Consider the following 14,143-nt stretch of genomic DNA (forward strand, 5'->3'; position numbering starts at 1 on the left):
TTTCATGAAGAAAATAATTTGATCCAAACAATATTTAAATATCAATCTTAACAAAAACTTTATAAACATATTTACATGATTTTGTTCCAAAACTACATTCAAAATCTTAATCTCCCTAGACTTAACAACGTATTTAATAAAGTGTACTGTAGTACTAACATATCTTTTTTCTCTCATGATATATTTGATTATCAACAAAAACACTTTAATTATCATGTTATGAGTATCCAAATTTCAACCTAAACTAATTAAAAAATAAAAAAAAATCATAAAGCAAAAAAAACTTACTCTATAAAAAAAATTAGAATAAGTTATAAAATATTATTATTCTATTACCTTCTTAATGATGTTATCTGATAAAAAAAACATTTTGTAAATCAACTTTAAAATCTTAAAAAGAAAACTAAAGAAGATTTATTAAAAAATTAATAATAATACATTTCTAAACTAAACCGTTAAATAATTAAAATTTTAATTTATCTTAAAAGTATAAATTAGAATTTTAACTCTTACATTATTTAGAGAAATATCTTTACGAAACTTAAAATGTTCCTATAGTAAATAACACCAGTAATATATTTATTGCACTTCGTCTAATTCTCATCCGAATAATCTTGGTAAAAAGAATTTGCAACAGTCTCTCTCTATATTTATAATTAATTAATTAATTAATTATAACAGTTGTCTTAAATAAGATTTAAAAAAAAAATGCTCAGTAACATCGTTTTAATATTTTTTAACTCCTTATTTGTTTCGATCGTATTATCTTATCTCTATTTCTAAATTAAATTTTAATTAAAATATCAATAGTTAAAAAATATTATGATATTGGAATATAAATTTCTTACCCAATATTTAAAATAGTATTTACATGCTAAAAATATACTTATCTGTTGCAGATTTTAATCATAATAGTTTATATGCTTTTGAAAGTATTTATTTATTATAATTATAATTATAGTTATACAAACAAAACCTTAATCGTTGCATTGCAAAGACAAACATACTAGTTAAAAAAGTTAAAAGAGCCATATTAATAAATGAAAGTGATAAAAAAAATATACAGAAAGTGTTATGAAATTAAGATTGGAGACTTTAAATAATCATACGCGACCAAACACGTTTTTTCTATTTAAAATATAAGAGAACATTTTACAAATTGAATTGAAGAGACGAAAATAGTATAACTTATATATAATGCCACGAATTGAAAATTAAGAAATATAGACAAACTCGGATTATTGTAACTATATTATATATCACTTAATTTAGCACAAACAATTTAGGTGAACTATAAAATAATAAACATGGGTCCACTTTTTTAAAAAATAAATAAATGGATTGTTCAATATTAACGATTTTTTTTTTGTTTCCATTTGAGATAATTTAATCGATGAATATGCCAAATTAGGAGGTTGGTCCATTAGATATCTTTGATCTCTAACTAACAAATTTCATCTTTGAAACTAAGACCATAAATAGACATAAAATATTAGCAATTATGTGAAAGGGCACAAATACACAACTAACATTTGAACGACAATCTAACTAAATCAAATTATAAATTCTCAAGGTTTTAATTATTTATGATTTTAATTAGATCAATTTGCACTAAAAAAATTCAACTTGATCGATTTAGATGATTAAAATAAATTAAACTATAATATAAACATACATGCATGCATGTAACTTTCATGTAAATATAATTGTTAATAGCTCACCAGATATTTACACTCTTAGAAATCAAAACTTTAATAGATTTCAAGATCATTAAGTGGTTGTTAAGGGATATGTAATTTCATTTTAAATTCTTATTAAAGAAAGCAAACTTTTCTTTTAAAAGTTCAAGTAAACTAAAAAAAAAGGTTAAAGTAAGCAATTGTTTCACAAACCAGTGAAAAATGTAAAGAAAATTTTTATTATTTAAAAGTTATATATACCACAAAATATATTATTTTTTTATAAATTTATAAAGTCTTTTTTCATCTTTTATCCTAATATCGTATATAAATTGGAATGTGAGAGAATATAAAACAATTTTATTTTTATGAATTCAGTCAAGATTTCTTTTATCTTCAAATTTCAAGTTTTCTTATTTTTTATTTTACTTGTATATGTTTGCCTGATTGCATAAAAATCTGACCCAACTATATAAACATATGTTAATACTAGTCTAGTTTCCTAGCTACATGTTGGATTGTCAATGAGACTTTTAACCTTTAATTTTTTTAGGAAAAACATTGATTGTGTTTAATAGTTACATAGAAGAGTGTATATTCATTTTATTTTCGTAAGATGTAATATTTATATATTTCTAAAAAACAATCATATGATATTTTAAATATTTTTTCATGTTATAGACAAGGGTAATTAGGATCAGATAATACTCATATACAAGCAAAAGTGATTGTGTTTCAAATAATATTGAATCACTTAGTCATAATTGACTACTTTGCAATTATTACTAAATGGTTAGTGCACTCCAAATAATACTTGAGTTTTTGACCGATATTAGTTGCGTGTCCAAACAATATTTTTGTTATTTTAGTTAATAATGAACCAAAATTAAACAATAATCACTTATACATACTTGCACCATTAGTCTACTTAGTGGAAATTCAATCAATTTGATTTATAATTGAATGTTGTATAGTAATTTTAAATGAACTAGTTAAAATCATCACAAATTTTAATATTTTATTTTTCTAATCCTCTTACATTATATTTTTTTTTAAAATGACTCTTAAACTTAAAATTATGTTCGATAGTCTTTATCAGATGTAATTTCTTCAAAAGAATACTTAATATTGTATATGTTCAAAAGAATACTTAATATTGTATATGTTAAGTATGAATTTCATCTATTTATATTAATCGCACAAATATTTGTGAAAATTTGTAAGAAATTTCAATTCACACTCCATTGCCCTATTGTTGTATATTTGACTTGTTTCTAAGATAAAAACTCAAACCTTTATATTTCAAAATAAAAAATGTAGAGAAATAATTTTTAATTTGCATGGAGAGAGAAGTTGTATTACTTCTTTACTCTGAAAAGTGTTGTGCTATAACACTATTAACTTTTTAATAAACGAGTTGATGATCGATTTTTATATAATTAAAAATCTCTAAATTGAGAATTTGATTATTCGTTTTTTTTACCCAACTTATTTGCGATACTTTTTAGTACGGATTATTTTGGAAAAAAAATAGGAACTTATTTTGGCTTATTCAATAATCTCAAGATGCAATATATAAAAAAGTTATTATATTTTAAATAATGATTTTAAGTTCAAAGCTTATTCCAGACATAACTATCGAGGAAGAAAAGTGTTCCACCTACAATAATCTTTTTCAAAATAAACAAGATTATCATGTATAAAAGAAATACGTGTACAGTGTAAAAAATAATAATTGATTTTTATAACACAATATTAGCATAAAATAATGTTTGAAGAACCTGTACAAGTTTTCGGTACATTTTCATTGCACATCGAATTTGAGCTTGACTCACGCAAACACTGACATCACAGTAATGGCCGCTAGGCATTTTCTGCTTCACCGCCTTCGGCTCCATAGCTTCCAAGGCTTCACGGTGGCGCCGCCTCAGGGCCACCGTCTGTGGTGCAGCGCCACCTCATCACCGGAAGAAGCTACCGAGAACGCATCAGGCGGGACCCACACCGGCTGCTCCGACGTCGAGGTGGATTATCCTAAAGGGTGCGTCAAAGAAGAGAAGATTGTGAGCGACATTGCCCCGGTCATTCAGCTGGCCAAACATATTATCTTCTCACCGAGGTATTTTGAGATTCAATCAATTCATTGGTGATAGTTTCGGATGTTGTGTGTGCACAGTGAAGCGATGTCGTTTATATCTTTGTAGGTACAAGAATGGAGAGCCATTGTCTATGGAGGATGAAAGAGCCGTAGCAAAGAATCTTCTTATTTATCATCCGGATTATGAAGATAAAATCGGGAGTGGTTTGTACGCCATTACGGTAAGTGAAGTGAATAATATGCATGATTAATTTCACCTTGAGAAACCAACTTATCTTATGCAGCTTCTCTGAACTATATTTCAGCTATCAAAATGGTTTGTTTTGAGAGTTTGGCAAATTTAATAAAAACTGATTCTTGCAATTTCTTTTGCTTGAGAGTCAAGCTTCCTTCTCTTAGTGCGTGTGTTTTTGTATATATAATGTGTTCTAGATTTCAATGAATTAATAATGTTATTTTAACCATTACAGTATGAAACTATAAAGTTAGTCATTTAACATTCTATGAATGATAGCAAAAATGTCACTGTACTTTACTTTATTCCCGCTGAAACTTTTTTGAATAACTTCCTTCTTTCTATCAATTGCTTCATATGTGTTGCATATTTAATTATCAACAAGCATAAGAACATGCGCATAGGCTCCATGGCCTTAAGGACGTAAATAACACCATTTTAGAAGATAAACTTAAGTATAGTGTCAATTATCCTTTTACCCTTTCGGTCATTTGCTCTTGTAGTCTTGAACCACTCATTTGAAGTAGAGATCTACCTACAGTTTCTCCAATGCCATTATGTGATGTCAAATCAAGGTTATCTCTGGTAGTTTTATACTGCACAAAATACTGAAGCAGAAGTGCTCCATGGAGCTGTTCCCTTCAGAACTCTAAACAAACAAAAGAAGATAAAATAGAAAATGAGCAATAAAACATGACAGAGACCTGTGCTGCAACTAAGATCATGTGTGCTACACCAAAATAAAAGTCAAGGTGACAACTCAAAGCACATGCAAGACTGAGAACTAAGGAAATGAAACTGAAAATGCCCTGCTGAACATGAAACACATTGTGTTGAGTACACAGCAATTGGGCGAAGAGCTTAACTGGAAAATGTCTCGTTTGACTGGAACTGTACTAGAGAGCAGTGAGTTGAAGGGCTTTCAAAAGATATATCGCCACCTGCTATTGGAAATCGCCACATGGATTGGTGATTTGCCGGTGATATGACAGAAAGCTCAAGATTGGTATAATATTTCAAAATCACCTCTTTTTTAGAAATAGTTTGTAATTCTGATCCAGTTTGATCAGTCAACCCCAATTTCATATATTACCGTTCACTTCTACCAAGCAGGCTAATAGAGACACCAGTTTAGTTCTTAAAACCCATCTCATGGTTTCAAAATATCCTTACCATTCCCTACTTCACAACAGTAAAATGCCCTCGAGTACATCAACTAAACCTTTCAATTAACCTGTTCTCTACATTGATTTCCCATGAAAATCATCATCTTATATTGCTGTCAGACTCAATTTTTTGATTGCTTGTCAAAGTCAATCTCTTGAAAATGGATCAGCTTTAACTGCTTTAAAATTATAATTTAGCCATTCTTTTTATTTCGTTCAACTTTTTGGCCTTTCGCTAACTCCCACGTTTCTAACATGTTTTCAGTGTTGACGATGAAAACAGATTGAAAGATCCAAGAAATAGTTTGTAATTAGTAGTCTTGATTAAGCTACAATCGGATATAATGAACAAAGATTTTCTGTAAATCCTGACTGTTCAGTTTCTTAATGTAAAACAATTTGGTAACCTATGTCAAAGGGCTGTTCACGTGTTTGCTCCTTTACGCATGGGCTCAAACTACAAATATGCAAAATGGTAGTTGTTTCATTTTGTTTTTGATCTTGTGTTGATACAAGGACTATGCATGTAGTTTCTAAGTTATATACTTTTAAGTTTTTGTAGTCAGATAAATCTTCAAAATGACGTTCAAATGATATTTTTGCGTAAAACTTCTTAGGTTCAATTGTGACATTAATTTCCCTGTAGAACCAGTGAAATCAAGTATCTGATGTCAGATGTAATCAACTTGATGCCCTTTTTGAGTTGTGGCATTGTGCCACCTCATTTTTTGGTAACCATAGTCAACAAAAGAGATCCACACATCATAAAGGATTGTTTTGTTATAAATGACAGTGTACACCACCCTCAAACTGACTGGATACTTGATTCAATCAAGTAGATGACTGTAGTAAATAAAACCTGAAAGAAGACATAAAACACTTGAGTGATTGTTGAGGAGTTTGGGTGTAATTAAGCTGAGAGGTTAACACTTAGAAATTGAGTATCATCTACTCATATAGAGAGGAATTTGAATGCATTGTCTTCTTTGATGTAATGCATTTTAAAGGAACACTTATTTTTTATTACCATCTAGACTATCACTGCAATCAGAAAAAATGTACTAGAATATTGTGCAGCTGACAACATTAGGTGTAGATAAGTATTATGCTGGAAGCTTATGAATCTTTAGTTAGCTGAACTAAATTTATACAAGTATAATCTCCAATGCCTTTGTTGGTTTGTTAGTATTGTTAGTTTGCGTTTCAAAAGTATTTCATTTTAATTGTAAGCGTGTGTGTTTCAAATGCATTTCCCAACGAATATTAACATCATTGGTACCGAGACCAGGAAACTTCACCTGCTATTATTTATTTATTTACTGGCTATATTATTTCTCATAGTTGGCAGTAAGTGCAGCCTGTGTGACTTATTTTCTTGTAGGTTGATAAGCATCCCCTTTATCTAATTTCGAGGTGCCTTTTTGTGGAAAGAATAGATGGTAGCAGGATCGACTTCTCCTATCGGGTGTGCCTTAAGGAATACATTGAAAAAAAGTACCAAACAAGTGCAGATAGGTTTGTTAGTAAAAAGTCTCTTAAAGGATGGACAGTAATGTATTAGAATTTGTGTTGTTATGATTTATCTTTTAAATCTTCACCATGAATGTGGACTCAATTCTCTGGCAACGAATGAAACTATGAAGTAAAGAAGAGAGCTACCACATTAACTCACATTTGAACTGTTACCACTTCACGTTGTGCAGATGAGGCTTGGGATGTTCGACTAGACCTTTTTGTTGACTAAGGTTACAAAACACAAATTTACAAAATTTCGGGAAAATGAGTCGGAATTGGAAAGCCTACAATTTTACCTATTCTTGAGAGTCCAAATAATACTTGGATTTTAGTGAACAGTGGTTGCGTATCTAAACGATACTCATATTGTTTTAGTTAGTTTACTTAGTAGACTCTCAATCAAATTAATTGGTATATATTTTCAAACAAACTGTTAAAAATCATCATGAGTATATATTTTCTCCTAATCCTTTTACATTTCATGCTATTTAATTGTAACTAACAAAAGAATGAGATTTGCGAAAGCAAGTTTGTGAAAGTTTTTATTTTTAAGTACGACAGTTAAACTTAAAATTATGTTTTTTTTTTTTTTTTTTTTTTTTGTGAAGCGCAATCTCTTAAGGAAACTACTTAATATTGTATCGGATAAGCATAAGTTTCATCTATTTATGTTAAGCAGACAAATATTTGTGATTTTTTTTTTAAATTTCAGTACACAAAATTCAATGTTGTATATTTGATTTGTTCCTAAGATAAAAACTTTATATTTCAAAATAAAGTGTAGAGAAATTGTATGAGGGAGAAGATGGATTACTCGACTATTTGAAAAATGTTGTGCTATAACAATATTAACTTTTTAATAAATGAGTTGATGATTGATTTTTATATAATTAAATTTTCTAAATAGAGAATTTGAATATACGCTTTTTCGCAACTTATTTGTGAAAAAGTTATTATTTCTTGAATAATGATTTTAAGTTCACAGTTTCTTCCACACATGACTATATTAAATCCATTAAATATTGAGAAAGAAAAATGTCCCTACCACAATAATCTTATTCAAAGTAAACAACATATTTTATAACATAATATTAACATAAAATAATTCTTATTGGGCTTGAAGAGCCTGTGTACAAGTCGATTGCACAATCAGACGAGCCCTCCAAAATCCCAAACTAGGGAACAAAACTTCCTCTTCGCTGAACATCGAATTTGAGCTTGACTCACGCGAACTCTGACACCACAGCAATGGCCGCTAGGAATTTTCTGCTTCACCGCCTTCGGATCAATAGCTTCCAAGGCTTCACGGTGGCGCCGCCTCAGGGCCACCGTCTGTGGTGCAGTGCCACCTCATCTCCTGAAGAAGCTACCGAGAACGCATCAGGCGGGACCCACACCGGCGGTTCCGACGTCGAGCTGGATGATACAGAATGGAGGGACAAAGAAGAGAAGATTGTGAGAGACATTGAACCGATCGTTAAGCTAACCAGACATATTCTCTTCTCACCAAGGTATTTTGAGATTCATTCAATTCATTAGTGTTAAGATTACGAGTTTCGGATGTTGTGTGTGAACCGTGAAACGACATCGTTTATGTCTTTGCAGGTACAAGAATGGGGAGCTATTGTCTATGGAGGATGAAAGAGCCATAGCAGAAAACGTTCTTATTTATCATCCAGATTATGAAGATAAAATCGGAAGTGGTTTGTGCGGCATTATGGTAGGTGAAGTGAATAATATGCATGATTAATTTGATGTATAGTTTCTTATTCTTTGTCTTAATAATGTTATTTGAAGTGAATCACATGCATGATTATTTTAATGTTTAGTATATATTTATGCATGATACCGGTTCGTTGCTTTACCTTGACATGTTTATATCAATGTGACTTGTGATTGAATTTCTCCTGAATTACGTGAACTCTAACCAACTAACTGTTTGTAAAAGGGTTTTAGTAAAACGTCCTCAACCGTAATGTCATGGGTTTTTGTACTCTTCATATAGCTAATATTGTGACCGTAGAGTTACAAGTTTATGCCACTAAAGCTGAAGGTAACTAAATACTCAAATTTAGTTACAAGTTTGTCTTTAGCAGAGTCTTCATCTCCAAGATCTTCCAAATCTTTTAATTCATAGTCACTTCATGGCTACTAAATTTCAAGATTTCTCCTCCTCCTTCTCCTCTTCAATTCTTTATTCATCTATAGTTTACGTCCCTTTCTTTGCCCCTAGAGTTTGAAGACGTGAAAGGAGATGCCACCTTCAATATTTTTCTGCTAAGTGTATCTCAAAAGGCTCACCAGTCCTTATTACATTGGCAAAAACACCCCAAGTATCACCTTGAAAAACCAACTTATCTTCATCAGCTTCTCTTAACTTGATTTCCACTGTCAAAATGTTTTTTGAGAGCTTGGTTAATTTAATAAAGACTGATTCTTGCAACTTTTGTTGCTTAAGATTCAAGTCTCCTTCTCTTGGTGCGTGTGTTTTGGTGTATATAATGTGTTCTAGATTTCCATGAATTAATAAGGTTATTTTAACAATCACAGTATGAAACTATAAAATTAGTCATTTAACATTCCATGAACGATAGCAAACATGTCTCCATACTTTACTTTATTTCCGCTGAAAGTTTATTGAACAGGTTCTTTCTTCCGGTCAATTGCTTCGAATGTGTTGTCAATTGCTTCGAATGTGCTGCATATTCCTGGCCTTCTAATTATCAACAATCATAAGAACATGCGCAAGGGCTATGGCCTTAGGAAGTAAATAACACCATTTCAAAAGGTAGACTTAAATATAGGGTCGATTACCCTTTTACCCTTATGTTCATTTGCTCTTGTAGACTTGAACCACTCATTTGAAGTAGACGTCTATCTACAGTTTCTCCAATGCCATTATGTGAAGTCAAATCAAGGTTATCACTGGTAGTTTTACCACTGCACAAAATACTGAAGCGTAAGTGCTCCATGGGGCTGTTCCCTTTGGCTGAGCGGATGGTATTATGACTTGTAGTGACCAATGAGAAGTTAAGCCTTCTGAACTCTAAACACACAAAATAGAAAATGAGCAACAAAACAGAACAGAGACCTGACCTGCAGCTATGACGATTTGTGCTCCACCAAAATAAAAGTCAAGGAACAACTCGACGGACATGCAAGATTCAGAACTCATGAAATGAAAACTGAAAACGCCCTGCAGAACATTAAACATATTGTGTTCAGTACAGAGCAATTGGGTGAAGAACTTAACTGGAAAATGCCTCGCTTGGATGGAACTGTACTAGAGAACAGTGAGTTGAAGGGCATTTAAATGATATATTGCCATCTGGTATTGGAAATCGCTACATGGATTGGTGATTTCCTGGTGATATGGCAGAAAGCTCCAGATTGGTATAACATTTCAAAATGACCCTATTTTTTGAAATAATTTATAATTCTGCACCGGTTTGATAAGTCAACACCAGTTTCATATATTACTGTTTACTTCTACTAGACAGGCTAATAGAAACACCAGTCTAGTTCTTAAAACCCATCTCATGGTTTCAAACTACCCTTACCCATTCCCTACTTCAAAACAGGAAAATTCCCTCAAGTACATCAACTAAACCTTTCAATTAACCTATTCTCTACATTGATTTCCCATGAAAATCATCAGACTCAGTTTTTTTATTGCTTGTGAAAGTCAATCTCTTGAAATGATGGAGCTGCTTTAAAATTATAATTAAGCCATTCGTTTGATTTTGTTCAAGTTTTTGGCTTTTGCTAACTCCCAAGTTTCTAAAATGTGTGCAGTGTTTACCATGAAAACAGATTGGAAGATCCAAGAAATAGTTTGTTTGTAATTAGTAGTCTTGATTGAGCTACAAACATGATATAATCAAAAAAGATTTTCTGTAAAATCCATGACTGTTCAGTCTTTTAATGTAAAAGAATTTGGTAACCTGTGTCAAAGGGTTGTTTCATTTTGTTTTTGATCTGTATGCACGTAGTTTCTGAGTTAATACTATCTACTTTTAAGTTTAGGTAATAAGGTACATCTTCAAAATGACTCTTAGGTTAAATTGTGACATTAATTTCCCTGTAGGTTTCAAACCAGAGAAATCAGGTATCAGACCTTAAACAACTTGAGACTCTTTTTGAGGATGTGGCATTGTGCTACCTCATTTTTCTGTAACCAAAGTAAAAAAAAAAAAAAAGATCTACACGTCATAAAGGATTGCTTTGTTATAAATGGCAGTGTACGCCACCCTCAAACTGACTGGATACGTGATTTAATCTATTATATGACTTTAGCAAATAAAACCTGAGAGAAGACATGAAACACTTGAGTGATATTTGAGTATTTTGGGTGTAATTAAGCTGAAATGGTAACACTTAGAAATTGATTATCATCTCTACCCATATAGATAATTTGAGTGCATTGGTTCTCACCAATTCCCACTCGCTTCCCGAAACAGCAGTAGCCACGTTTCCTTCCTTGATGTAATGCATTTTAAAGGAACACTTATTTTCTATTACCATCTATGTTATCACTGCAATCAGAAAATATGTACTAGAATATTGCAGCTGATAACATTAGGGTGCATAAGTATTGCGCTGGAAGGCGCTGGAAGCTTATGAATCTTTAGTTAGCTCAGCTAGATTTATACCCTTTTAATCTCCAATGCCTTTGTTGGTTTGTTAATACAATTTGTTGAACAGATAAAATCTGCGCTAATTGGTAGGATGACATGGGAACATAAACACCCTAGCTTTGACGATACTCAAAATTTGTCTCCCAAGTGCCAACTTTCAAGGAATACTGGACCTCCGAAAACAATGTTATTTTACTCTTCGTTGCATGACTTCGAATATAGATATTTGATAGGCTAATACATGAAAGAAATGGAGTCGGATGATTTTTTTAGAGTAAATTAGATGACAGCATCTCACCCTCTAAGATTATTTTAGAATTACACTTCCACCACTTAGTTTTTCATCATTACAATGGTCTCCCCTACTGAGGCTTACCAGGAGATGTAAGTAATAATTTTAAAAAACGTAAAGCAGTTCTTGTGTAATGTGAAAATGGGTGACAATGTATGTTTTTAAAACAAAAAATAAAAAAGGTTTGTGTAGAATTTTAAAAAGACGGAGGTTTTGATGTAATCTGAGAAAACCTCAACGAGTTCTATTTTAATTGTGAGCTTGTGCGTTTCAAAAGCATTTTCATTTTAATTGTAAGCTTGTGTATTTCAAATGCATTTCCTATTAAACAGAGATTGACATGATTGGTACCGGGACTAGTAAACTTCACCTGCATTGCTATTATTTATTTATTTACTAGCTATATTCTTTCTCAAAGTTGGCAGTAAGTGCAGCCTTTATGACTTTATTTTCTTGTAGGTTGATCAGCATCCTCTATATCTATTTCCAAGGTGCCTTTTTGTGGTAAGAACTGACTGTAGCTGGATCGACTTCTCATATCGGGTGTGCCTTGAAGAATACATTAAAAATAAGTACCAAATAAGTGCAGAAAGGTTTGTTAATAAAAGGTTTCTTAAAGATCTTACTAAACGATGGGGTATTTGATATGGAGGTATTGGAACTTAAATTTGTGAAGTAAATGGTAGAAGATGACAATTGACTGGGATGTGTAGCTTATTTCTGAAGGGAGCGTAGAAAATTATTGAAGCTAGCTTGCAGAACATTTTTCTTTGTAAAATTTCATGATTAGGTAACTCGCAGACAGTAAGGAATAATGTTTTGTGGATTGGCTGCCTTAGTATAGTTACAGTTAGGATTCAGCCTCGTCTTACATCATCTCTTAAAAGGGGTTATCGGTACAATCTAACTACTAAATCAGGTGAATTCATTAACAAATAATGCGATTCCCATAATTGTGAATTTCAATCAATTTTAACAATACCCAGTAATGTGTTAGGAATCGTGTTCTTACGATTTATGTTTTAAATGTTTCTCTGCATTTACATGGACTGCTGCACTGCTGAGATGTTTGGAGGATATGAATGTGGACTCAATTCTCTGGCTACGAATGAAACTATGGAGGAGGTAAAGGATAGAGCTACCACATTAACTCACATTTGAATTGTTACCACTTCACATTCTGCACATTTAATCACTTATTCCGCCACACACACTCCTATATTATATGATAATGAGGCATGGGATGTGCGCGACTAGACCTTTTTGTTGACTAAAGATACATAACACAAATTTACAAAATTTTGGGAAAATGAGTCGGAATTGGGAAGCCTACTATTGTACTGATTCTTGACTGTGTCCAGCTATATTGTTCACGGGTTATTTTAGGAGTGGTTGAGGACAGACAAATGAGAGTCAAAAGGGTCGAACTCAGCTGGGGCCTGGGGCAGGTTGTCCAACTAGGTTCAGTGCTACATTGCACAAGTCAAAATTGGGGAAAAATTCCACTTGGGATTTTAGATAGATGTTTAGTTGCATGTGTTTCTAAATCCAAAGACAAAGGTACCTTTCTTTCCATATATTGGTTTGATGATTGCTGATAAATCTAACAATTTCACGAAATCATCATCATTCTCTAGTGTCAAAGTGTGATACGTTTAACCACCCTTTTGTAAAGGGCATAAGTCCTTGGGAGAATCACACCCCAAAAGCTAGCTATTGGAGTGGGAGAGCCCAAGTCCTTATTGGGAGAACCACACCCCAAAAGCTAGCTATTGGAGTGGGAGAGCCCAAGTCCTTATAAGGCCTCCCCTTTGAGGTGACCTCTCCGATGTGGGACTCGTTACATTACCACCCCCTTCGAAAGCCGACGTCCCGGCGGCTCTCACCACCACGACGGGCATCACCACCACTCCTTGGTGGGTCTAGCCCCGGCGGGTCTATCCCCGCTGGGTCTACAACCACCGGTTGGCCGGCTCTCAATGAAAGCACCATTTGTAACGAGCATAAGTCCTTGGGAGAACCACACCCCAAAAGCTAGCTATAGGAGTGAAAGAGCCTAAGTCCTTATAAGGCCTCCCCTTTGAGGTGACCTTCCCGATGTGGGACTCGTTACACCTTTCCTTAAGTTGGACTTAATGTTTTTTCTTGTCTCCAGGATGTAGAAGTAGGAAAGTGTCGTCTGAAATAGCAGTTGGTTCTTTATTTCTTTTCTGGAATGGCAATTCTTTTTATTTTCTGTCAATGCCACTACATCCCTATTGGTTCCATTTTTCTTTTTTCAGTGGTCCAACTATTGATTCTTCATCACCATAAGTTTCTAAGATTGCTTTGCATATGTAACTGTACCCTAGCCTATTCTATTAGATACACAAAAAATTCTGTTCCAAAATTCCAGGAGCGTGTTAGATTTAGAAATTTTTGGGGAATGAGGTTGATTCAAAATAGGGGATAGCCGAATGGTAGACAGTTTTTGGGTTCATTTTGGTCCCAAATCTCTGCCTCTTGAATAATTTTTCTCATC

The 14,143-nt window shown here is 32.8% G+C and overlaps 2 protein-coding genes across 5 annotated transcripts; both read left to right on the forward strand.

Annotated features, from left to right (window-relative positions):
- The first annotated feature begins 3,482 nt into the window (after positions 1-3,482).
- LOC114193945 (protein DCL homolog, chloroplastic-like) lies at positions 3,483-7,052 on the forward strand. 2 transcript variants are annotated; one of them, XM_028083950.1, is made up of 3 exons: positions 3,483-3,798; positions 3,884-3,998; positions 6,615-7,052. In XM_028083950.1, exons 1-3 carry the CDS (start codon positions 3,536-3,538, stop codon positions 6,729-6,731), a joined length of 495 nt encoding a protein of 164 aa, XP_027939751.1. In that variant the 5' UTR covers positions 3,483-3,535; the 3' UTR covers positions 6,732-7,052. The 2 variants fall into 2 exon arrangements, with proteins under 2 accessions (XP_027939751.1, XP_027939750.1); XM_028083949.1 differs by having other exon boundaries at positions 6,560-6,849.
- A 761-nt stretch (positions 7,053-7,813) lies between these two features.
- On the forward strand, positions 7,814-12,448 carry LOC114193364 (protein DCL homolog, chloroplastic-like). 3 transcript variants are annotated; one of them, XR_003606257.1, is made up of 5 exons: positions 7,814-8,204; positions 8,299-8,413; positions 9,339-9,481; positions 9,578-10,086; positions 12,082-12,448. XR_003606257.1 is itself a non-coding variant. In XM_028083127.1 (3 exons), the coding sequence occupies exons 1-3, from the start codon at positions 7,942-7,944 to the stop codon at positions 12,265-12,267; spliced, it is 564 nt and encodes a 187-aa protein (XP_027938928.1). In that variant the 5' UTR covers positions 7,814-7,941; the 3' UTR covers positions 12,268-12,448. The 3 variants fall into 3 exon arrangements, 1 of the variants encoding a protein (XP_027938928.1); XR_003606256.1 differs by having other exon boundaries at positions 9,339-10,086; XM_028083127.1 differs by lacking the exons at positions 9,339-9,481; positions 9,578-10,086.
- The last annotated feature ends 1,695 nt before the right edge of the window (positions 12,449-14,143 follow it).

Source organism: Vigna unguiculata, chromosome 8 (assembly GCF_004118075.2).
Source record: "Vigna unguiculata cultivar IT97K-499-35 chromosome 8, ASM411807v1, whole genome shotgun sequence".
In the NCBI taxonomy this organism is placed as follows: domain Eukaryota; kingdom Viridiplantae; phylum Streptophyta; class Magnoliopsida; order Fabales; family Fabaceae; genus Vigna; species Vigna unguiculata.